The sequence below is a fragment of the Microcaecilia unicolor genome, chromosome 4, assembly GCF_901765095.1.
Source record: "Microcaecilia unicolor chromosome 4, aMicUni1.1, whole genome shotgun sequence".
NCBI classification, from domain to species: domain Eukaryota; kingdom Metazoa; phylum Chordata; class Amphibia; order Gymnophiona; family Siphonopidae; genus Microcaecilia; species Microcaecilia unicolor.
The window spans coordinates 202,879,044-202,903,955 of NC_044034.1; the positions used below are offsets into that span (position 1 = coordinate 202,879,044).

At 43.7% G+C, this 24,912-nt stretch overlaps 1 protein-coding gene across 1 annotated transcript in view; it reads right to left on the reverse strand.

The window, feature by feature from the left end:
• IGHMBP2 (immunoglobulin mu DNA binding protein 2) overlaps nucleotides 1-24,912 on the reverse strand; it is a 237,282-nt gene that overhangs the window by 71,174 nt on the left and 141,196 nt on the right. Inside the window, exons 11-12 of the mRNA XM_030201132.1 lie at nucleotides 17,379-17,473; nucleotides 1,000-1,123 (exon numbers count right to left, since the gene is read on the reverse strand). Coding sequence (XP_030056992.1) covers nucleotides 1,000-1,123; nucleotides 17,379-17,473 — 219 coding nt within the window. The remainder of the gene's footprint in view (nucleotides 1-999; nucleotides 1,124-17,378; nucleotides 17,474-24,912) is intronic.

Genomic DNA, 24,912 nt, shown 5'->3' on the forward strand with positions numbered 1-24,912 from the left:
ATGTCAGAATCTGTGGAGGCCTGGGAGGTGGTACCGGGCTGTCCGAAGATCGATACACTGACACCTCTTGTATGGAGGGTGAGCGCTCCTCCCGGCGTCGATGCTTTCCGGATGCGGAATCCTTCGATGTCCCAGACCTTCCGGTACCGTGCCTTGAAGGAGACCGGTACCGATGCTTCTTCGCCTTCGCTTGAAGCACGTCACCGGAACTCCTCGGTACTGACGAGGAGGACGTGGAATCCACACGCCTCCTCGGGGTCGGGTCCAACAGCGGTTGGTCCCGGTGGGCCTGCACAGTAGGAGCCTTCGAGACAGGTGGAGACCCGCTCGACGGCTCGCTACTCCCAGCTAAAGGTGATGTCCGGACAGCCATTACCTGTGCTCCCGATGTCGATGCCGAGGAATCAGTCGGAGCTCCAAAAAGATGGTCCCGAAGAGCTCTTCGATGCCTGTGTCCGCTTTTTTAAACTCAGACACAACTTGCAAGCGTCTGGGCGGTGGTCTGTGTCAGAGCCGGTGGTGGGAGGCGGGGCTAATGCTGGGCAGACTTACACGGTCTGTGCCAGAGCCGGTAGTGGCAGGCGGGACTGGTGGTTGAGAGGCGGGGATAGTGCTGGGCAGACTTATAAGGTCTGTGCCCTGAAGAGGACAGGTACAAATCAGGGGAGGGTATACACAAAAAGTAGCACATATGAGTTTATCTTGTTGGGCAGACTGGATGGACCGTGCAGGTCTTTTTCTGCCGTCATCTACTATGTTACTATGTAAAAAGAGCCCCTATGTTTTTGTGTTCTGATTGCCCCAAGCAGCAGTTTGACTGGTTGATGGAATTGCTACAGGTTCTCATACTAATTTTCAAGTCACATTGATTAATGCTAGCATAGTATTTCGTGGAAAGCAGAACCTAAGATGTAGAAGTATATGTAGGAAGAGAAGTTTCTGTACATTTTATAGACCCATTTTACCTACAATAAATGACAACCAATAAACAGAGCATACTCTTTCTGTTGGATCTCACAAATGACAGCACAACCGCTTCTTTTTCTCTTCCTTGGAAGCCATCCACAGACTTAATTTCCAGATCAGGATATCTGTGACTGAGATGCTGCCTCAGCATATCCACCTGTAACAAAAACAGTATTGTAAGCTGACTTCAGACCCAATTAGAGTTAAAAAAAAAAAAGAATACTTGCATGCTTACACTTGTCTAAATTAGTAACGCAATTGATCATTACATATTACACCATAATACTCTAAATTGGTTAGTTCTATTTAATTTTAACTTATTTTGGGTTTTTTTTTCTTGTTAATCTATTTGTTAAACAACAGTATAACATAACATAAAAGATCTTCTTACAGATTGCACCAGATAGGTCGCAAACCTCACACTTACCAAACCCAAGTAATAATTGTACTCTACAGGCACTTACAATAAGGCATAGAAAGTTTCAAAAAAGGACCAAGACTTTATGAATAACAACCCATCTAGTTCACCATTTTCAGTCCTAAGTTCAATCCTCCCAACTTATTCACGAGTCTTCTGTGAGGGACTGAATCAAAGGCTTTGCTGAAATCCAAGTAGATTACATCTAGCGTATGTCCTTTATCCAGTTCTTTAATCACCCAGTCAAAGAAGTCCTTCTTTTCACTGCTGCTATTTTCTCATACAGTGGTGGAAATAAGTATTTGATCCCTTGCTGATTTTGTAAGTTTGCCCACTGACAAAGACATGAGCAGCCCATAATTGAAGGGTAGGTTATTGGTAACAGTGAGAGATAGCACATCACAAATTAAATCCGGAAAATCACATTGTGGAAAGTATATGAATTTATTTGCATTCTGCAGAGGGAAATAAGTATTTGATCCCCCACCAACCAGTAAGAGATCTGGCCCCTACAGACCAGGTAGATGCTCCAAATCAACTCGTTACCTGCATGACAGACAGCTGTCGGCAATGGTCACCTGTATGAAAGACACCTGTCCACAGACTCAGTGAATCAGTCAGACTCTAACCTCTACAAAATGGCCAAGAGCAAGGAGCTGTCTAAGGATGTCAGGGACAAGATCATACACCTGCACAAGGCTGGAATGGGCTACAAAACCATCAGTAAGACGCTGGGCGAGAAGGAGACAACTGTTGGTGCCATAGTAAGAAAATGGAAGAAGTACAAAATGACTGTCAATCGACAAAGATCTGGGGCTCCACACAAAATCTCACCTCGTGGGGTATCCTTGATCATGAGGAAGGTTAGAAATCAGCCTACAACTACAAGGGGGGAACTTGTCAATGATCTCAAGGCAGCTGGGACCACTGTCACCACGAAAACCATTGGTAACACATTACGACATAACGGATTGCAATCCTGCAGTGCCCGCAAGGTCCCCCTGCTCTGGAAGGCACATGTGACGGCCCGTCTGAAGTTTGCCAGTGAACACCTGGATGATGCCGAGAGTGATTGGGAGAAGGTGCTGTGGTCAGATGAGACAAAAATTGAGCTCTTTGGCATGAACTCAACTCGCCGTGTTTGGAGGAAGAGAAATGCTGCCTATGACCCAAAGAACACCGTCCCCACTGTCAAGCATGGAGGTGGAAATGTTATGTTTTGGGGGTGTTTCTCTGCTAAGGGCACAGGACTACTTCACCGCATCAATAGGAGAATGGATGGGGCCATGTACCGTACAATTCTGAGTGACAACCTCCTTCCCTCCGCCAGGGCCTTAAAAATGGGTCGTGGCTGGGTCTTCCAGCACGACAATGACCCAAAACATACAGCCAAGGCAACAAAGGAGTGGCTCAGGAAGAAGCACATTAGGGTCATGGAGTGGCCTAGCCAGTCACCAGACCTTAATCCCATTGAAAACTTATGGAGGGAGCTGAAGCTGCGAGTTGCCAAGCGACAGCCCAGAACTCTTAATGATTTAGAGATGATCTGCAAAGAGGAGTGGACCAAAATTCCTCCTGACATGTGTGCAAACCTCATCATCAACTACAGAAGACGTCTGACCGCTGTGCTTGCCAACAAGGGTTTTGCCACCAAGTATTAGGTCTTGTTTGCCAGAGGGATTAAATACTTATTTCCCTCTGCAGAATGCAAATAAATTCATATACTTTCCACAATGTGATTTTCCGGATTTAATTTGTGATGTGCTATCTCTCACTGTTACCAATAACCTACCCTTCAATTATGGGCTGCTCATGTCTTTATCAGTGGGCAAACTTACAAAATCAGCAAGGGATCAAATACTTATTTCCACCACTGTATTTACATGTCACACGTACTTGCCCCCACCAAACATAGAAGAAAAAACACAAGTTATCCTTCCAGGTACAGTAGCTAGCCTTGAGAAGGTCAGAACTTTGTTATAGTTAGTTCATTTATAGCCCGCTAATATCAACAACATAGTTCATAGCGGGTTACAACTAAGATACTAGATCAAAGAAATCTAGTGAGGCAGCTTGGGCAAAGAAATCAGATTAATTTGGTGTTTAAATTTGGTTCAGTCCTGTAAAGTGGAGGAATGCCATCTGGGTTTAATTTACTCAGAAGTCTAGCTTTTGCTAGACTAGAGGTTAGAAAGGTCAGAGAGAAGTAATTATTTACCACATCTGGATAATCTCGAGGGGATCAGCAAGCAAGGCATACTGTAGTTTTAAAAGGATTAGATTGAATGCTGGTTAGAAGGAGATAGTTTAGATATAGATATTCTAGATGATTTAGATTTTGTCTTATAAGGAATTCTGATTTCTGCTTATTTTAGAATATGTTTTATTCTGTGTAATTAATAAGTTCTATTTCTATGTAGAATATCTTTGTCTGACTTTTCAAGTGAGCTTTGTCTGTAGTTTAAGAGGTCATCATCTGGTTTGAATTATCCACAGTCCTAGCGAGTTTTGTGTATGAAACTAATAGGTGAAAGAGGTCAGGGAAAGTCAAGTCATCTCCTTGATGAATAGCTAAATGAAGGACTGGTTTTCTGAAAGTAATAACAAATTATGTATGTGTACTATTAAGCAAGATTGGCCCCTTGACCCCTTAATGAATGCCAGAGTCCAGTTAGCAGTTAGTATGAAGTTAGCTGGGAACCTAAGAATTTAATAATAATAAAATGTAAGAGATAGGTGCCACATTGTCTAGTTTGAGAGGCCCCAGGTCATAGGTCAGTTTAGGAAATATCTCAAACCTATGTAACTGATATTTTTAAGTAATGTGTAAGTAATAATTAGTTCAAGGCAGGGTAATCAATCTATTCTTTACCATCTGGTGAGAAAGGGGGGCTAGAGAGGTGTAGGACCCTATATAACTGGGAGCAGAAGCAGCTTACATGAGAAGAGAAGGAGCTGAGACAGAAGCCATAAGACACAGAGAGCTGAGAAAGAGAAGAAGAGACCTAGTGCTGATGTCCTACTTTGTTTGCTGGCAAATAAAGAAGATTTCTCTCATTCTGGTGTGTGGTGTTTGACTCCTGAAGTACCACAGATTCTGCTAACAATAGTGGTAATTCCTGCAACACTAGGATGTAACAAAATTTATCTAAAGTTACCGTAAATACTAATATCGCAATCAATAAACCTTATACAAAACCAACTACAGTAACTACAGTATATTACTTCCTTTTGTCAATAAATGGAACACTACAGATCTCCAAATAACTATTTTATAAGTAAGGGGAACCTGAATCTGAGATACACTAGAACATTAGAGATCCGATCTCAGACTTGAGTCCAGAAAGTTGTCAGATTTGGTCAGTGGAACAACATATGTGGATAAAGAGAAGATACTTACTTGTAGCAGGTATTCTCCGAGGACAGCAGGCCATTCATTCTCACATGCGGTTGACATCATCCATGTCACCAGATGCAGAGCTTAAACAGCTAAAAATAACTTTTTTGAGCACACGCAGCATCCTCAACTAGCTAGTGCGAGTGCCGTCCCACCTGCTGCAGAATATATAATACCACAAAAAGAAGACAACTCCAAGGGTAGGTGGGAGGGTATGTGAGAATGAATAGCCTGCTCTCCTCGAAGAACACCTGCAACACGTAAGTATTTTCATTTTCTCCGCGTGCAAGCAGGCCATATTCTCACATATAGGAATCCCTAGCTACCAGGCTCACCGAAAACAACAATAGTGAGGGCAACATAGCAATTAACCTAAAACTACATACAACTGTGTGAAAGTGCAGCCTGGAACAGAACAAAATGGGCCTAGGGTGCTGGAGTTGGATTCTAGATCCCAAACAAATTCTGCAGAACTGTTTGTCCACCACGTTGGGTATCCTGCACAAGGCAGTGGTGTAATGCGAATGTGTGGACTGAAGACCACGTTGCAGCCTTGCAAATTTCTTCAATGAAGGCTGACCTCAAGTAGGCTACCAACACTGCCATGGCTCTGACATTGTGAGCCTTGACATGACCCTCAAGTGATCCCAGCCTGGGCATAAGTGAATGAAATGCAACTTGCCAGCCAACTGGAGATTGTGCGTTTCCCCGATGGCAACCCTCATCCTTTTGGGATCAAATGAAACGAAAAGCTGGGTGGACTGTCTATAGGGCCTAGTCCTCTCAAAGTAAAATGTCAATGATCACTTGCAGTCCAAGGTGTGCAGTGCACTCCCGCCAGGATGGCCATGAGGTTTGTGAAAGAACGTTGGAAGAATGATCGACTGGATGAGATGGAACTCTGACACAACCTTAAGCAGGAACTTAGGGTGCATACGGAGAACTACTCTGTTATGATAACATTTTGTGTAATGTGGATCGCCCACTAGGTCCTGAAGCTCACTGACCCTGCGAGTTGAAGTAACAGCCACCAAAAACAGGACCTTCCAGGTCAAGTACTTCAGATGACAGGAATCCAGCAGCTCAAAAGGAGCTTTCATCAGCTGGGCGAGGTCAATGTTGAGATCTCATGACACAGGTGGAGTTCTGACAGGGGGCTTTTTCAAAAGCAAACCTCTCATGAAGCGAACAACTAGACGCTGTCCAGAGATGGGCCTACCCTCTACATGGAGATGGGTAAGCACTAATCACACTAAGATGAAGCCTTACACAATCTTTTCTGGAAGCCAGCAAGACTCAGGAGACACCCTTAAGATGCAAGGAAGCAAATTCTAAGTTCTCATCCAGGCTGTGAGGGCTAGAGATTGAAGGCTGAGATGCGTAAGAGATCCCTGGTTTTGTGTGATGAGGGTCTGAAAACACTCCAATCTCCAAGGTTCTTTGGAAGACAACACCAGAAGAAAAGGGAACCAGATCTGTCTGGGCCAATATGGAGCAATCAGGATCATGGTTCCTTCGTCTTGATGAGTTTCAGCAAAGTCTTACCCACAAGAGGGATGGGAGAATATGCATACAGAAGACAAATCCCCTAATGTAGCATCCGATACTAGTCTGTCGTCGGCCTGGAACCAGGAACAGAACTGATGGACTTTGTGATTGAGTTGAGTGGCAAAGAGATCCATCGAGGAGCTGCCCCACACTCAGAACATCTTGTGAGCAACACCCATGCCGAGTGACCACTCGTGTGGTTGCATGACCCTGCTCAGTCTGCCAGCCAGTTAGTTGGATTTGCCTGTCAGATAAGTATCCCATGCTGGACTATCCACTGCCATATCCGGACGGCCTCCCGACACAGTGAGTGTGATCCGTTACCCCTCCTGCTTGTAGATGAAGTACATTGCAACGATTGAATGAGTACAATCTGGTTGGACAGCTGAACTCTGAAAGCATTTAGAGCGTTCCAGATTGCCTGTAGCTCCAGGAGGTTGATCTGAAGATCCGATTCCTGAGCTGACCAAACACCCTGGATGTGCAGCCCATCTACATGAGCCCCCCCCACCACCACCCCAGGTGTATCTATCATCAGCACCTTCTGAGGCTGAGGAATTTGGAATGCAAGTCCCAGAGTCAAATTGGAACAAATTGTCCACCGAAGTTGAGACTGAATCAACTCCATGTTACTTGGGTGACATCTACTAGGTTCCCCTAGGCTTAGCACCACTGGGGAGCTAGGGTCCACTAGGCAGGTCTCATGTGAAAACGTGTCATGGGCGTGACATGGACAGTGGCGGCTAACAGGCATATTTTCGAAAGAGAAGGATGCCTATCTTTTGACACAAATTGGAAGATGGGCGTCCTTCTCACAGGGTCGCCCAAATCGGCATAATCGAAAGCCGTTTTTGGGCATCCCCAACTGCTTTCCGTCACGGGGAGAATCAAAGTTCATGGGGGCATGTCAGAGGCGTAGCGAAGGCAGGACTTGGGCGTGCCTAACACATGGGTGTCCTCGACCCATAATGGAAAAAAAAGGGCGTCCCTGACGAGCACTTGGACGACTTTACCTGGTCCTGCTTTTCTTACAACTAGACCACAAAAAGGTGTCCAAACTGACCAGATGACCACTGGAGAGAATCGGGGATCACCTCCCCTTATTCCCCCAGTGGTCACTACCCCCCTCCCACCAAAAAAAAAAAATCTTTAAAAATCTTTTGTGCCAGCCTCAAATGTCATACTCAGATCCATCACAGCAGTATGCAGGTCCCTGGAGCAGTTTTAGTGGGTGCAGTGACCTTCAGGCAGGCGGACCCAGGCCCACCCCCCCCCCCCTACCTGTTACACTTGTGGTGGTAAATGTGAGCCCTCCAAAACCCACCACAAACCCACTGTGCCCACATCTAGGTGCACCACTTCACCCATAAGGGCTATGGTAGTGGTGTACAGTGGTGGGTAGTGGGTTTCGGGGGTTTTTTTTTTTTTTGGGGGGGGGGGGCACAGCACACAAGGTAAGGGAGCTATGCACCTGGGAGCAATTTCTGAAGTCCACTGCAGTGCCCCCTAGGATGCCTGGTTGGTGTCCTGACATGTCAGGGGGGACCAGTGCACTACGAATGCTGGCTCTTCCCATGACCAAAGGGCTTGCATTTGGTCATTTCTGAGATGGGCATCCTTGGTTTCCATTATCGCCGAAAATCAGAAAAGAACAAATCAAGGAACAACCATCTCTAAGGACGACCTAAATGTCAAGATTTGGGCATCTCCGATTGTATTATCGAAACGAAAGATGGACATCCATCTTGTTTCGATAATACGGGTTTCCCTGCCCTTCTACCGGGACGTTTTGAGAGGACGTTCTTGGCAAAACTTGGGCGTCCCTTTTGATTATGCCCCTCCATGTGGCCTAACAACCTCAACAACTTCCGAGCTGTGACCTGCTGGTTGGCTTGGACCTGAGTGGTAAGAGTGATAACAGTGTTAACAGCACTTGGCACAGGGAGAAAAGCCCGCCCCTGCTGTATGTCTAGCAGGGCTCCGATGAACTCCAATTGTTGAACGGGATACAGATGGGACTTGGGGTAGTTTAAAACGAATCCTAGTAGCTTTAACACCTGAATAGTTTTCTGCATAGACTCCTGAGCACTGTCATTTGACATGCTCTTCACCAGCCAGTCATCCAGACAGGGGAACACATGGACTTCCAGTCTGCATATTGATGCTGCAACTACTGCAAGACACTTGGTGAAAACCCCGGGAGCTGACATGCAGTACTGGAAGTGACGTGTCCCCAGCTAAATTCGAAGATACTTCCTGTGAACTGGAAGTATCGGAATGCGAGTGTAAGCATCCTTCAAGTCCAGAGAACATAGCCAATTGTTTTTCTCAATCATGGGAAGAAGGGTGCCCAGGGAAACCATCCTGAACTTTTCTTTGAGCAGGAATTTGTTCAGGGCCCTTAGGTCTAGGACGGGACGTATAACCTGTTTTCTTGACTACAAGGAAGTACCTGGAATAGAATCGCAGCCCTTGTTCCCCTGGTGGAACGGGCTTGACCACATGGGCCTTCAGAAGGGCAGAGAGTTCCCCTGCAAGTACCTGCTTGTGCTGAGAGCTGAAGTGAGACGATCTGGGTGGGTAATTTGGTGGATATTGATGCCAATGCAGGGCATAACCAAGACAGACTATTTGGAGAACCTATCAGTTGGAGGTTACAAGGGAATACCTTTCCTGGAAAACATTCAGCCTCCTCCTGATGGGCAGGTCATCTGGGACAGTTACCTTTACTACAGCTATGATCTGCTAGAGCCAGTCAAAAGCGCGACCCTGGCTTCACTAGTGAGCTGGCTGGACTTTGGTCGCACGCAGTTCATGAGAATGAGCGCGCTGGGACTGGCGAGAAGGAGCATACCTACATCTAGGAGTAGTAGGAACCCCTCTTCAACTTACTCAAAAGCCTCCTAGATAAAAAGAGGAAGGTGCAGAAGACATCCAGCTGGACAGAGTATTAATGGTGTCAATGTATTTCTTGATGAGGTCAACAACCTCCTCCATGTAGCCTCCAAAAAGATTATCTCTGCAGCATGTGATATCTGCCAATCTCTGCTGGACAGCTGGGTCCAAGTCAGAGACATGCAACCATGAGAGTTTGCACATCACTATACTCTGGATAGAGAGCCTGGATACCGCATCAAAGATGTCATAGGTGCCCCTGGCCAAGAACTTTTACATGCCTCTGCTGCTTGACCAATTGGCAAAGTGACTGGGCCTGCTCATGTGGGAGACAATCCGCCAAATCAGACATACTGCGCATTACGTTCCACAAGTACAGGTTTGTGTAGAGCTGGTAAGATTGACTACAGGAGATTAGTATAGTGGCCTGATACATCTTCCACCCAAAGTTCTAGCTTCTCTGCCAGGGGTCACCGAAGAATAGTCTCTAGAATTCCTGTCTCATAAGCGCGGATTCCACCACCAGGGGAATGATGAGGCGACTGAGGCTTGTCATACCCTGGGGAGCTCTGAATCCAATATATAGTGTCTATCTTCTTGGGTTGGACAGGGACCAACAGAAGGGACTCCCAGTTCTTCACCTGAACATCTTTCAGGATCTGGTGAAGAAGGTCCATCACAGCCTCTCTAGGAGGAGATTTCTAGTCCAGACCTCGAACATCTCAGCCCTGGGCTCATCCTCCATCTCTAAATGAATGAGAATGGCAGCCCCCCATTTCCCTCACAAAACCTGGGAAGGAAAGGCACTCAGGTGGAGACTTCCTTCTTTCTTCTTGAGGGGAGGGGATAGATGGGATACCATAGGACTCCTCTTCTGAGAAATGCCGAGGATCCTCATCAAACTCTGCAAAAAATTCCTCATGGGAGGGCTGAGACTGAGCCTGCCTTGAAACAGAGGAGCCACGTCTTCAAGAAGGGCATTGAGAAGTGGGATCCAACTTCAACTCTGGTGAAACTTTCTCCACCAACGTCAACAGGGTACTCACATGGGTGGCTGTCAATACCAGTGCTGCACGCAACACCAGCGTTGGAGACCTCACCACAGGTTGAAGGCCTTGCGAGGCAGCAGGAAGTGGCATGGTTTGTGCATGTACACCAGATGCCGATGCACACTGCTGTAAAAATCCCACCAAGAGCTCAGGAAGCATGGCCAGGATGCGCTCAGAAAGAGGCCACCGGGAAAGGCTTGGGTGCAGAGACAGCCTGCTGAACTGCTGGCGTTGAGACGGGTGCCTGGTCTTGGCAACATTGGAGACCCATGCATTGACACCTCTTGTATGGAGGGTGAGCGGTCCTCCTGGCACCGACACTTCTCGGGGACTGAATCCCTCGGTGGTGAGGAGGCTCAATGCAGATTCTTCTTGGCCATTGATTGATGCCGGTCATTGATGCTCCTCGGTGCCAACAAGGATCACATCGAATCTCCACGTTGCACCGGCATCAGGTCCGATTGTGACCAGTCTTGGGGGCCATGCACAGCGGCCAGCATTCAGGCAGATGGAGACCCACTCAATGCATGTCCAGTTCCTCTCAGCCATACAGACCAATGCCGGTGTCGATGTCAATGCCAATACCAACGCCAAGGTTTTGGACTGGGCTCCAAAAATCTTTTCCCTTTGAGTCTCTCTGGCCAGCTGGGTTCTTTTTTTTCATACGAAGGCAAAGAACACAGCTGGAAAGGGTATGTTCAGACCCCAAACACTGAAGACACCAAGAATGGGTGTATTTGCCAGAAATGGTCCTATTGCATCAGCTACAGCACTTAAAGCCACTGGGACCCTTTGATGACATGGAAGGGAAAAGAGCCATGGCCAAATTAAACGGCTTGATGGTGATTAAAAAAGGGGCACACCTGAAAAATCGAGGAAGAATTACCTGAACGGAGCTCAGGCCTAAGAGGGGAAAAATAAACTAAAAGAGAAGGGAGGGGAACCTTTCTGAAGAAAGAAAACAAAACAAAACAAAAAAATCAGGGCAGAAAAACCTCGAAGGGAAGGCACAAAACCCGAAAAAAATGCTTATGCACCAGACGCTGTGAGGAGAGCGGGACAACTGCGTGCTCCTCGCTGCAGATGAGAAAAGACTGGTGGTCCCACACTCGCACATGCACAGTGGGGACACTGTGCATTATTCAAAAATGCTATTTTTAACTGTTTAAGATCGACACTTGGTGACATAAATGACATCAACCACATGTGAGAATATGGCCTGCTTGTCCTCGGAGAATATCCCTTCCTTATTGCACAAGACCAGCTCTGTTCAATGGTTTGTCCAGAAAGGGAAGGGAAAGGGAAATGGGACTTGATATACCACCTTTTTGAGGTTTTTGCAACTACATTCAAAGCGGTTTACATATATTCAAGTACTTATTTTGTACCAGGGGAAATGGAGGGATAAGTGACTTGCCCAGAGTCACAAGGAGCTGCAGTGGGAATCGAACTCAGTTCCCCAGGATCAAAGTCCACTGCACTAACCACTAGGCTACTCCTCCTTGGATAGTGTTCAAAAAATATGATGGGCAACATAATGCAGAGCAGAGACTGTGTAATGGCAGAGAAAACAAAAGCCTACATACTTTAGACCAAAATATGGTCCACTCAAATTCTCTCTCCCATACTTTTTTGGTACCATGGTAGCTGTAAAGACTAATATGCAGCATGTGTGCTCTCTGTATAAGTCTCAGCTGGCTTTTCTTCAGTCTGATCCAGGTATGCCTGAGGCTAATGAACTTGTGAAGTGTAATCCATATATGAGCAGGATAAGAGAGAGACTAATCCATGCCCCATATGCTTCATATGATTCTGGCACACCAAATAATCTTGCTTCCTCTGAATTATAGATTTGTTTAAATCTGGGAAGATTATCACTTTGATCCCTTCATGCTGACGTGGTGTTTTCAACTTTGCTTTTTGTAATATGGCTTCCACATGCAGTAGAATTTTAATAACAAAAATTCTTGGAAATGCAGAGAGATCAATCTAGGATGGTGTTCAGTGGTCCTCTCAATTTCAAAAGGTCTATCAAACTGTATCACAAGCAATTTGAGAAGAAGCAATTCCAGGAATCCAATAAGAGTCTGTGCTTTCTACTCCCTCACGGATACCTAAGATCTGTAAGTAGTTTCAGCTGGAATTACATCATCTTCTTTGCTGGTGCCTTAAAAAAAAAAACTCTCACAACCCTAGAGAGCCCTCTGCATTGGGCATGCAATAGAACTGGGATCTGGCATAGAGTACTGCTTATCCTATATAATAAAATGCACCTCCAACATTCTGAAGCTGACTGCATGGCTGAGGCATTCCTGCTCTCTGTATCCATCTCCTGAACTGACATCACGTACTTCCGGGTTCGTCACAAGCAGAAGTGACCAACCATATGAGGTTTCTCGGCTTCAGAATGTTGGAGGTGCATTCTATTAAATAGGATTGGTCAGTTCCTTGAAGCACAGCCAGAGCTTAGTGTCCTGCACAGTAACGCTCAGACACCAGAGAGAGAGGGGGGAGGGGGGGCCTGACACCAGAGAGGGGGGGAGGTATCTCTCTCACACACACACTCTCTCACAGTCAATATCTGTCTCTCTCTCTCTCACTCACTGTCTCTCACACACTCTATGTCTCACACTGTATCACATTCACTCTCTATGTGTCACACAGTCACTCACACACTCTTTTGGTCTCATACACTCAGTCTCACAGAGTCTGTGTCTCACACACACACTGTATCTGTGTGAAACACACTCTCTCTCTCACACTGTGTCTCACATATGCACTTGCACACACTCTCATTCTCACACACACACACACTATCTCTCTCTCACAGACACACTCGCACCCACACTCGCACATTCACTCTCTCTCTCACACACAGTCACTCTCACATACACTCTCGCAATCATACACACTCCGAGGAAAACCTTGCTAGCACCCGTTTCATTTGTGTCAGAAACGGGCCTTTTTTTTTTACTAGTTTCAGATAAAAGACTTCCTAGCACTCAGCACAGCAACCCAGACTAGGTATGAATGCACAAGTCAATTGTTAAACTTCTAGCATAGTGCAGCCATGACAAATATCAGAGCTTAGCTAAGGTGTACTTCAAGAAGGTAAGATATTGACGAAAGCTATATGCTAAAAAATTATGATGCAGTAGCTAAAACAAATGATAGGAGGAAGTGAACCCTGGAGAAAAGTGCCTTGAAGAAACAAGGACAAGACATGAAGCTGAATACAGGAAATGAGTATAAAAGATAGCTGGGAGCAATAGCAGAAAAGAAAGGTGAAGTAAACCCAATAAAGTAGAAATATATGTGTAATACAGAAGCAGGCAGAGCCAGAAGGGCAGGTAATTAATAACTGTTGCTGCTGAATGTGATTTACCTGCTGTGGAGTGAAGTCAGTAGCAGGGCCAAAGGAAATAGGAATGTGATTTATTTTAGAATAGTGAAGGTTAATACAAATGGAAAGAAAGTGGATAGATTAATCTGCAATACAAACAGGCTTATTTTCGAAAGAGAAGGGCGCCCATCTTTCGACAAATTGGGAGATGGACGTCCTTCTCCCAGGGTCGCCCAAATCGGCATAATCGAAAGCTGATTTTGGGTGTCCTCAACTGCTTTCCGTCGCGGGGACGACCAAAGTTCACGGGGGCGTGTCGGAAGCATAGTGAAGATGGGACTGGGGCGTGCTTAACACATGGGCGTCCTTGGTCAATAATGGAAAAAAGAAGGGCGTCCCTGACGAACACTTGGCCCTTTTTTTTTTTTTACGACCAAGCCACAAAAGTGCCCTAAATGACCAGATGACCACCGGAGGGAATTGGGGATGACCTCCCCCTACTCCCCCAGTGGTCACTAACCCTCACCCACCCTAAAAAAAAAAAAAATTCTAAATATTTTTTCCAGCCTCTATGCCAGCCTCAAATATCATACCCAGCTCCATGACAGCAGTATGCAGGTCCCTGGAGCAGTTTTAGTGGGTACTGCAGTGCACTTCAGGCAGGCGGACCCAGGCCCATCCCCCCTACCTTTTACACTTGTGGTGGTAAATGTGAGCCCTCCAAAACCCACCACAAACCCACTGTACCCACATCTAGGTGCCCCCCTTCATCCCTAAGGGCTATGGTAGTGGTGTACAGTTGTGGGAGGCTCAGCACACAAGGTAAGGGAGCTATGCACCTGGGAGATTTTTCTGAAGTCCACTGCAGTGCCCCCTAGGGTGCCCGGTTGGTGTCCTGGCATGTCAGGGGGACCAGTGCACTACGAATGCTGGCTCCTCCCACGACCAAATGGCTTGGATTTGGTCGTTTCGGAGATGGGCGTTCTCGGTTTCCATTATCGCCGAAAATCGGGGACAACCATCTCTAAGGTCGACCTAAATGTTGAGATTTGGGCGTCCCCGACCATATTATCAAAATGAAAGATGGCCGCCCATCTTGTTTCAATAATACGTGTTTCCCCGCCTCTTCGCGGGGACGTCCTGCGAGGACGCCCTCAGGAAAACTTGGGCGCCCCGTTCGATTATGCCCCTCAAAGAGAGTCTGCCACAGTTTTGAGAAAGGAAGCTGCTGGCAGCATAAATGGTACTGCAGATTTTAAAAATTAGAAGGCTGAGTGATGTGCCATCAGAAAAAATGAAGGAAGTTAGTTAGACTGACAAGAGTATGAAATCCTCAAAATATGACAAAGCAATATTTAAGAATACAGTCAAAATAAGAAAAGTCTGGTCTGTATGTATTAATATGTCATAACTTTACTACTGCATTAACTCATGAACAATGAAAGGGCAATTTGTTAATCTGGGGCTCATGGGATCTGTGCACTAAAATTCCAGCTACAATTCTTTTCATGAACATGCGCTTAAAACTTCAATCTAATTCATCTCCTTTGCAGATCTCATGTAGTACCTTTACATCCATTAAATGTGCCAAGTTTGTAAGCTATACAAAAAGTGATTACATAACACCATAAGTGTTACCATACTGGGACAGATCGAAAGATCCATCAAGCCCAGCATCCTGTTCCCAACAGTGGCCAATCCAGGTTACAAGTACCTGGGGCAAGATCCCAAAACAGAACAATACATTTTATGCTGCTTATCCTAGAAATAAGCAGAGGATTTCCCCCATTTAATAACGGTCTATGGACTTTTCCTTTAGGAAGCCATCCAAACCTTTTTGAAATACCACTAAGCTAACTGCTTTTACTACATTCTTTGGCAATGTATTCCAGAGTTCAATTATAAGCTGAGTGATTAAATATTTTCTCCGAATTGTTTTAAATTTACTACTGTACTTTGTAGCTTCATTGCATGCCCCCTAGTCCTAGTATTTTTGGAAAAAGTAAACAAGTGATTCACGTCTACCAGTTCCACTCCACTCACTATTTTATAGACCTCTATCATATCTCCCCTCAGCCATCTTTTCTCCAAGCCGAAGAGCTCTAGACACTTTAGCCATTCCTCATAGGGAAGTCGTCCCATCCCCTTTAACATTTTCGTCACCCTTCTATGTACTTTTTCTAATTCCATTATATCTTTTTTGAGATGCGGTGACCAGATTTGCACACAGTATTTGAGGTGCGGTTGCACCATGGAACGATACAAAGTCATCATAACATCCTCACTATTGTTTTCCATTCCTTTCCTAATAATACGTAACATTCTATTTGCTTTCTTGGCCAACGCTGCATACTGAGCAGAGGGTTTCAACGTATCATCAACAATGACACTTAGATCCCTTTCCTGGTCGATGACTTCTAACGTGGAACCTTGCATCACGTACCTGTAGTTCGGGTTCCTCTTTCCCACATATATCACTTTGCACTTGCTCACATTAAACGTCATCTGCCATTTGGATGCCCAGTCTCATAAGGTCCTCTTGTAATTTTTCACATTCCTCTTGCGATTTAACAACTTTGAATAATTTTGTGTCGTCAGCAAATTTAATTACCTAACTAGTTACTCCCATCTCTAGATCATTTATAAATATGATCTAGAGATGGGAGTAACTAGTGAGGTATTAGAAATTGCCACATACGTTCATTATCATTTGGATCATAGTAAAACTGGTCCTAATTTCCTTGGACTTATCAGATGCATTTGATCTTGTCAGCCATACTCTTCTTCGTTGTTGGCTTGGGAAATAGGTGTGTCAGGTAGCGTCTATTCATGGTTTGCATCTTATCTTATGGATAGATCCTTCCAAACAAATCTGGCACAACTTTATCATCGTCACATCCTCTTACTTGTGTGGAGCAATAATATTTGTCTGTTAGATGCACACAGGTATGTACTGTATGTAAACTATTGAATTCTATCATTTATACACATTCATGCTAACATCTAGATGTGGGCTTCTACACCAGCTATTGGGCTGGTGTAAGCAATTGCTTTCAAATATTTTCAGCCATTTGCACTAGTATTCTATAAAGAAAAATAGGTTCCTACTGTTTTTATTTTATAGAACAGGCTTAAAATAGTAACCAGAACCTTTAGTAGCTGCAAGGTTTTAGAATTACTTTCTATGTGCTTATGTTCTCCTCCACATATATTCAGAACTGTCTTACAATAGTTCCTTGTTATACTACTATCATGTTTTATCACTATCATGTTACCCAAGATCCTTCTGTATCACTAAATGTCTATTTTCTAATATATGCCCATCATTCATGATGTATTGTAAGCCACATTGAGCCTGCAAAGAGGTGGGAAAATGTGGGATACAAATGCAATAAATAAATAAATATCTGATGCAAGACTAGCAACACTAGGCTCAAACTACAACTCACCACAACCTTCCCAATCCATTTTCATTATGTGGTGTTCCAAGTTAAAAATTTAGAACTGCCAATTAGACATGCAAACATCAAAGCTTACCATTCCTGCTATTCTCCTTTAACTTAGTGATTTTTCTAAATGCATCATTTCAGCTGTCAGACTGCTGGTTTAATAAGTCACATATGTTCCTTTCTAAAGTTTACAACTTTTCTCTGAATAAAACTGCTTAAAGACTAATTTTATTTATAAATCAAATAACTGAATCTATATTTGAACATTGTGCTCTACTACTGTAGCACATTAAAAGAACTGTTCAGTTGTCACCTGGAGATTGTACGGTGCAATGACTGCCACGTCACTTGCTTTAACACCAGCTTCAATCAAAGCCTGGAGGTGCAAACCAACAAGGTGGACTTCTCCTGGAGAAGGAAATAAAAATATTTTCATTTTTTTGTTTAACAATATAGAGAAAAAAAACCCAAGCAACCAAACTTGGTACAGCTCTTGCTAGGAATTGTCTTCTCGAGCTGTAAATGCAGACAATTTTTATCTCAAAATAAAGTCCAGAGAAGCAGCAAAGGGACATGGAGGCACATTTTCAAAGCACTTAGACTGACAAAGTTCCATAGTAACCTATGGAATTTTGTATATCCACAATGCTTGGAAAATGAGCTCCATATTGTCCTGCAAAAGAGATAATTGCTTATACATATTGGTAAGTTACTCTGAGGCTACTGGAAAAGGAGTCTCACAGAAACACATACATAATTCTAATCTGAAGTTAGGTGTGGTAGCCGTGTTAGTCCACTCTTAAAGGTTATCAATAGAAATCAAACAAAATAAAACATGGAAAAGAAAATAAGATGATACCTTTTTTATTGGACATAACTTAATACATTTCTTGATTAGCTTTCGAAGGTTGCCCTTCTTCATCAGATCGGAAATAAGCAACTGTGGTAGTAGATAGTATATATAACAGAAACATCAAAGCATTACTTTGACAGTCTGACAGAGTGGGAGGGTGGGGGTATGCATGGGTATGCATGATGTCCCCATGCATACCCCCACCCTCCCACTCTGTCAGACTGTCAAAGTAATGCTTTGATGTTTCTCTTATATATACTATCTACTACCACATTTGCTTATTTCCGATCTGACGAAGAAGGGCAACCTTCGAAAGCTAATCAAGAAATGTATTATGACCAATAAAAAAGGTATCATACTATTTTCTTTTCCATGTTTTATTTTGTTTGATTTCTATTGATAATCTGAAGTTGAATTTTGCTACTGATAATGAATATTTTTTTTACCAGCAGTTCTATGCAATTCTATGCACTGCAGCTTTACAAACAAATGCATTAATTATCTGAATATATGATTATACCACTACCTCCTCTGCATTAGAGGATTCCGTACAAGCATGCTGAAGCCCTAAGCAATAAGGAGATCTAAGATTCCAGGCTGTGTGCCAATAGAAGCTTATAATACTGTGTTTGCAGAGATGTACTCATTTGACTGTTCCCAGCTAGCAGGCTGAAATCAGCCAGGTGGCAAATCTGGCACTGGCTTTTAAAGAAGCCATAAAGCTGCTTTTACAATAGGGCTCATTTGTTCCTTGGTACATGCTGCTGAAGAAGGAATGCAATAGCTGATCCAGAATCCCTGGGCACACTGTATGGGCCCAGGCTAAGTGGATGGAACCATGTGTATGTTCCACTTTCTTCCAGGAAAGAGACCGTCTGTTATTTATTTATTATTCATTTAGATTTTGCTCACATCTTTTTCAGTAGTAGCTCAAGGTGAGTTACATTCAGGTACTCTGGATATTTCTCTGCCCCAGGAGGGCTCACAATCTAAGTTTGTACCTGAGGCAATGGAGGGTTAAGTGACTTGCCCAAGATCACAAGGAGCAGCAGTGGGATTCGAACCGGCCACCTCTGGATTGCAAGACCGGTGCTCTAACCACTAGGCCACTCCTCCACTGAAACAATGGAAAAATAGTATACAAATTTACTTTAAAGAAGGCACCTATGATTAAGAAATACAGATTGGGAAACAAACTTACTGTACACCGCCTTGAGTGAATTCCTTCAAAAAGGCGGTAAATAAATACTAATAAATAAATAAACTGATGAGTACGGAGTACTATTAACAGTCTGAGGCAAATGTACAGGAGGATCTGGTCAGCAAACTCAGTGATAGCTGGCTAAGTATAAACACCCATGTCTGGATGTTCACGCCTTAATAAACTGTTTAGTCTATAAGGTGTCACTTGTCTCTGCCCTTTTGTTACTACAGACTAACACAGCTACCCTTATGCAAGTTTTTATGACCCAAGTCAGGATACCTAGACGGAAGCTACTACTTAAAATGTATGTTAGCAGCATTGTGATTTTTAAAGGGCATACTCTAGGTATGGTTTGAGAAGACCTGAGAAGAATGCATGCATCTCCTATTTTCCAAAGAAAATACATGTCTACTTTATAAAATCCAAATGTAGCCATTATTCCTGTTTCAAGGCACACAAGTGAAGATAACTGTTCATCTGGACCCGAGATTTGCTGCCATGATTAAGGGTGCAATTCTGTCTACCTGTTCAGTATTTAAACTCACCCAAAAGATGAAAATTAGAGTTTTCTAGCCTGACTCAATAATTGGGTCCCCTTGGATGCCCAGTTTTGTAAAATCCAGCATTTATAGCCATATGTCACAGCTTTTATATGTGTAGGTTGCAAAATATCACCACTTACAAATTCAAAAGTCCACATGATGTTGCTCTTTTCTGACAATGGTCCTCTGCAAAATGGTTGTTCCTATTCTTCATGCGGCAGACTACATATGTATGTATGTCCTGTAGCCTTGTAGTAGGTATTTTATAAAAGGCCCATTGTTCATCGAGTCTCTTGTAAAATACTCTGGAAATTCTGAGGGGCCTCCAGAAACACATGTTGTTTGTCTGAAGTATAACCAGTGGTGTGCTGGAGCCGGCTCGCACCGGCTCTGCAGAGCCCGTTGTTAATTTTTTAACAATTTATCGAGCCGGTTTTTCTGCTCTCAGCTGCGACTTGAATGGGGTTTTTTTTTTCACAAATTGCAGCAGGAGGCTAGAGGCACACATGCCCAAACACACCAGCTGTCACCTGATATTGGTGCATGCATGGTGTGTGGCAACCCTGCCTCCTCGTGCTGCACTGCAGGCAAGAGGTTCGTCGGAGTTCCTGATTCTCTCTTCCCTGCTGCTGCCCTTCCCACTGCCCCATGCATTGAACTTTGTTTCTTCCCTCCCGTATCCGCTCCCTCTCCCTGCCTCCCTCCTTCAACCTCTCCCCCCCCCCCCCCCCCCCCCCGCCGCAGTTCGGACCAGATTGTTACTTACTTGCAGGCAGTAGGCAGGACGCGGCAGGCAAAGGACACTGTCGGGACCAAGGAGGTTTGACGTGATGAGCTGCAGGCAGCCTATCTACTCCACAGGTAAGCAAGGAAACCAATTTGTTTAATCTTTGTTTTCACTCCCCCCACAGCTAGAACACTCAAACCAAACAAAGCAATCAAACCTATGAGCTGCTGCATCCACATTCTGGGTTTTTTTTTTTTTTTTTTATTCTTGGGCCATCTGTAACAAGTCTAAAGCTGTTAGGCAGTGCCTTAAAAGGTGGAGGACAAAAGTTTTTGTTTCGTTTTTTTTTTTTTACTTATTGGACAGATTTTTTATTTATTTGAAAGCTTCCCATATAATATAAATATCATGAAGTAACAATTGAATATCACTAAAACATCTTTAAAAATTATTAAAGCTGGTAGAAACAGCAATCTTAAACTCTGTATTTTGTGCTCATTTTTGTACACAAATAAATAAATAAATAAATAAATACACTGTCTGTATACAATACAGATGGCCAATTTTCAGTGAAGATATCCAGTTTCCTGATGAGTTCACCTTAACTGTTGTTGTAGTCTACCTTGGGAAGCCTTGTGTTATAAAGATGATGATGGAATATATTGAAATTAAATGGAAGTAGAATTAAACTCTCCTTTCATTGGGGCACATGGAATCAGATCTTAATCTGTTTTGTACAAGTTTACCTTTTAGATACACAAATGGATTATTCTGTTTTGAACATGTTCCAGGGGCAAGTGGTTTTATTAGTCAAAATAAAAATATTTTGTTTCTTGCAGTTTTCTTTTGTTGAAACATAAATGGGCCATAAACCCCTAATGCAGCCCATTGGTTTTCTTATATTTTGTTCTTGTGATAAATTATACTGTGTCAAAACTGAAAACTCTTGTCTCTATCTGGTCGATAATAAAAGGAGCTCATTGTGAACACTATCCACCCTAAAAGGTTGTTTTGTGGCTGTACATGAAGAATTATGATATTGACTAAATACGTGTATGTGTGTGTCCCTAGTCCTGCACCTAAGTTTATATAATCCTTTCAAGAAATCCAGTTAATCTTTTAACTTATTAGTGGAGCATAACCGCAGAGTCATCGTATGGTCGCATCTTCAATATCGTAATACTAGTACCCATCTAAGGAACAGCCAGGTTATTTTGAGTTAGTCTTCACTTACTTTCCTTGTGCCATCACTATCCAGCAGGTAGGCAGTGTCTTAAAAGATGGGGGATAAAGGATTTTTTTTTTTTTTTTTTACATTAAAAGAAGGTAAATTTGGATTGTTTGAAAGCACACTCTCTCCCCGGGTATAGCCAGCTCTGGAAATGTTTTTTTTATTTTTTTGCGGGGGCGCAGAGGTGGACCAGGGAGAGAGCCTGTTGTAAAAATTTACCAGCACACCACTGAGTATAACTAACTATACAACCCTCTCCACCTCTCAAACACACACACTAAATGGTAAGAAATAAATCACATTCAATAATTAGTCAATATAATGATGCCAAATTCAATATACAATGTTATGATTATTAATTTCAAAAATATTTTTTTATAATGCAACTTTTTAAAATAATTTTGTAAAGACCATCAGTCAATACGACATATGATCTCACATATGGTCAATGTAAAATGAGTTTTGACAAAAAAATCTTTGTCAAATTTTAGCACTGAGTCGACTATGATGTTCCACAAGGCTTCTGTGTGATGCCCAACCAATCAGCATCCAATTGCACACAATGGCTGCTCTCCCTATCTCACCTTCATGGCCCTTGCACCCGAAGATCAGAGTATTCTGGACATTTGCTCCTTTTTTTTTCTTAAATACACTGCTAAAGATTGTTTAGGTCTTCCCCAGGGGATGGAACTCAAGGAACCCCTCACGGGGAGGAGGCTGAAGCACAGCTCTATACTGGGGGGGGGGGGGGGGGGCAAAGGGACCTAAAACTTCAAAAGTGTACACTCCTGGGCCAAGGCAGCAGTCAGAGAAAGCCTACCTGGTTAAAGGACCTGAGTTTTGAGTAGTGATTTCTTGCCTGAAAATTGGTATATATTAAGCTTCAAAATAGTCTTATACAATGCCCTCTTAAATATATATATATATTTTTTTTGTGGGGCCAAACTGGTGCACTGTACTGTCTACCCAACCAGTCACTGGGCTGCACAGGAACTCACCTACCATCTGTTGAAGACTGAGAAATACTGGCTGGTTCAGGGTTGTACGGGACTCTTAAAAGGGTGAATATTATAGATCTAGTATTTCTTATTCTCCATCTGTTGGTAGGACAGCATATACCTACTCATTGGTACTGGTCTGGAGAGTTAAGGAAAACAAAAGTTTTGACAAATTCCTGGAGGAAAAAAGTCTATAATTGTATTAAGATAGATCTGGGGAAAGCTACAGCTTAACCTCGACGTTAAGGAAACTACCTATTTTTTTCAGATCCTGCCAGATATTTGTGATCTGGACCAACCACTGCTGGAAACATGATGGAGATTTGGTCTGCCCAGTAAGGCAATTTTTATGTTCTTATGGTTTAAGTCACTATTGCAGGGGACCCTACTGTACTCTACTACTACTAATACTACTACTTAACATTTCTAGAGCGCTACTAGGGTTATGCAGCGCTGTACAAAATAAACAAAGAAGGACGGTCCCTGCTCAAAGGAGCTTACAATCTAAAGAACGAAATGTCAAGTTGGGGCAGTGTAGATTTCCTGGGTAGAGGTGTAGAGGTTAGGTGCCGAAGGCGACATTGAAGAGGTGGGCTTTAAGCAGAGATTTGAAGATGGGCAGGGAGGGAGCCTGGCGTATGGGCTCGGGGAGTTTGTTCCACGCGTGGGGTGAGGCGAGGCAGAAAGGGCGGAGCCTGGAGTTGGCGGTGGTGGAGAAGGGTACTACTACTACTACTACTACTTAACATTTCTAGAGCGCTACTAGGGTTACGCAGCGCTGTACAAATTAACAATTAAGGATGGTCCCTGCTCAGAAGAGCTTACAATCTAAAGGACGAAATGTCAAGTTGGGGTAGTTAAGATTTCCTGAGAAGAGGTGTAGTGATTAGGTGCCGAAGGCGACATTGAAGAGGTGGGCTTTGAGCATTGATTTGAAGATGGGTAGGGAGGGGGCCCGGCGTATGGGCTCAGGGAGGATACTGAGAGGAGGGATTTGTCTTGAGAGCGGAGGTTACGGGTAGGAACGTAAGGGGAGATGAGGGTTGATAGGTAAGGAGGGGCTGCAGATCGAGTACATTTGTAGGAATTGCTTTCTTACTTGTTGGAAGCAGGAAATGAAAATAATCAAGAAATGTCTATGTCATGAAACGTCTAGCCTCTCGCCTGCGGCCACTTAGAGGGTCTATTCCCAGCACAGCTCAGGTCCACCTGCACCTGGGCATGTGCTCTACACTAGCACCCTCCTCTCACCGACTTGGTCACAACCACCTCTGGGCGAGTCTCCCGCTCTCAAGTTATCCCCAGAGATTTCTAAGTTACTGGGGCCACACTCCCAGTGATCATACAGTTCCTAGAAAGCACTCACAGACCCAACACACAAACCACCAGGATTCTTAGTCAGTCCAGACAAGCAGAAGCAATAAACTAAAAAAAGGTTTATTGTCATAAAAAGTATTGAACAGTGAACTATAAAAACAGATGGGAAATAACAGGCAACTGAATAAGGATCAATTATAAAACTATATAAACATTTTATCACTACCTAGATAGTGCCTGGGTAGTACAGGAAATATAGCTGCTCACAGATTATAGAATATAACTGCTCACAGGGTCTCAGTAAAGAGGTTTTTCTCTCTCTATTTCCAAACTGGAGAACAATCCAGTATCAGAGCCTAGAACAACATTTTTTTTTAAAATAGCTGGTCACATCACTGCAGGCTACTTCCTCCTTGTGTTAAACTAAAGAAGAAAAAGTAATTTCTCTATAACAGCTTTAAACATAAAACATGCACCACCTGCTGGGCAAACTAGAGAAATACACTTCAAGAAATAATTAAAGGGTCCTTTTACTAAGGTGCACCGAAAACTGGGTAGTGCTAGTATAGGCGCGTGTTTTAGGCGCGTGCAGATCCATTTTTCTGCGCACCTGTACAAAAGGCCTTTTAAAAATTTTTGCTGAAAATGGACCTACGGCAAAATAAAAATTGGCATGTGTTCATTTTGGGTATGAGACCTTACCGCACCAGCCATCGACTTAGCGGTAAGGACTCACATGGTAACTGTGCGGTAATCGCCTATGCATGTAGAATGATGATTACCACTCGGTATCTGGTGCGTGTAGCGAATGCACGTAAAAAATGAAATTACCACCCAGGCCACGCGGTAGCCAGGCAGTAACTCCGAATTGACACGTGTTGGGCCCCTAATACAGTTTACAGGCTTACAAACCCACTGTTTTGTCACAGTCTGTATTGCCTGCTCCAGCAAAGTCCATATTTATGATGGGGATAG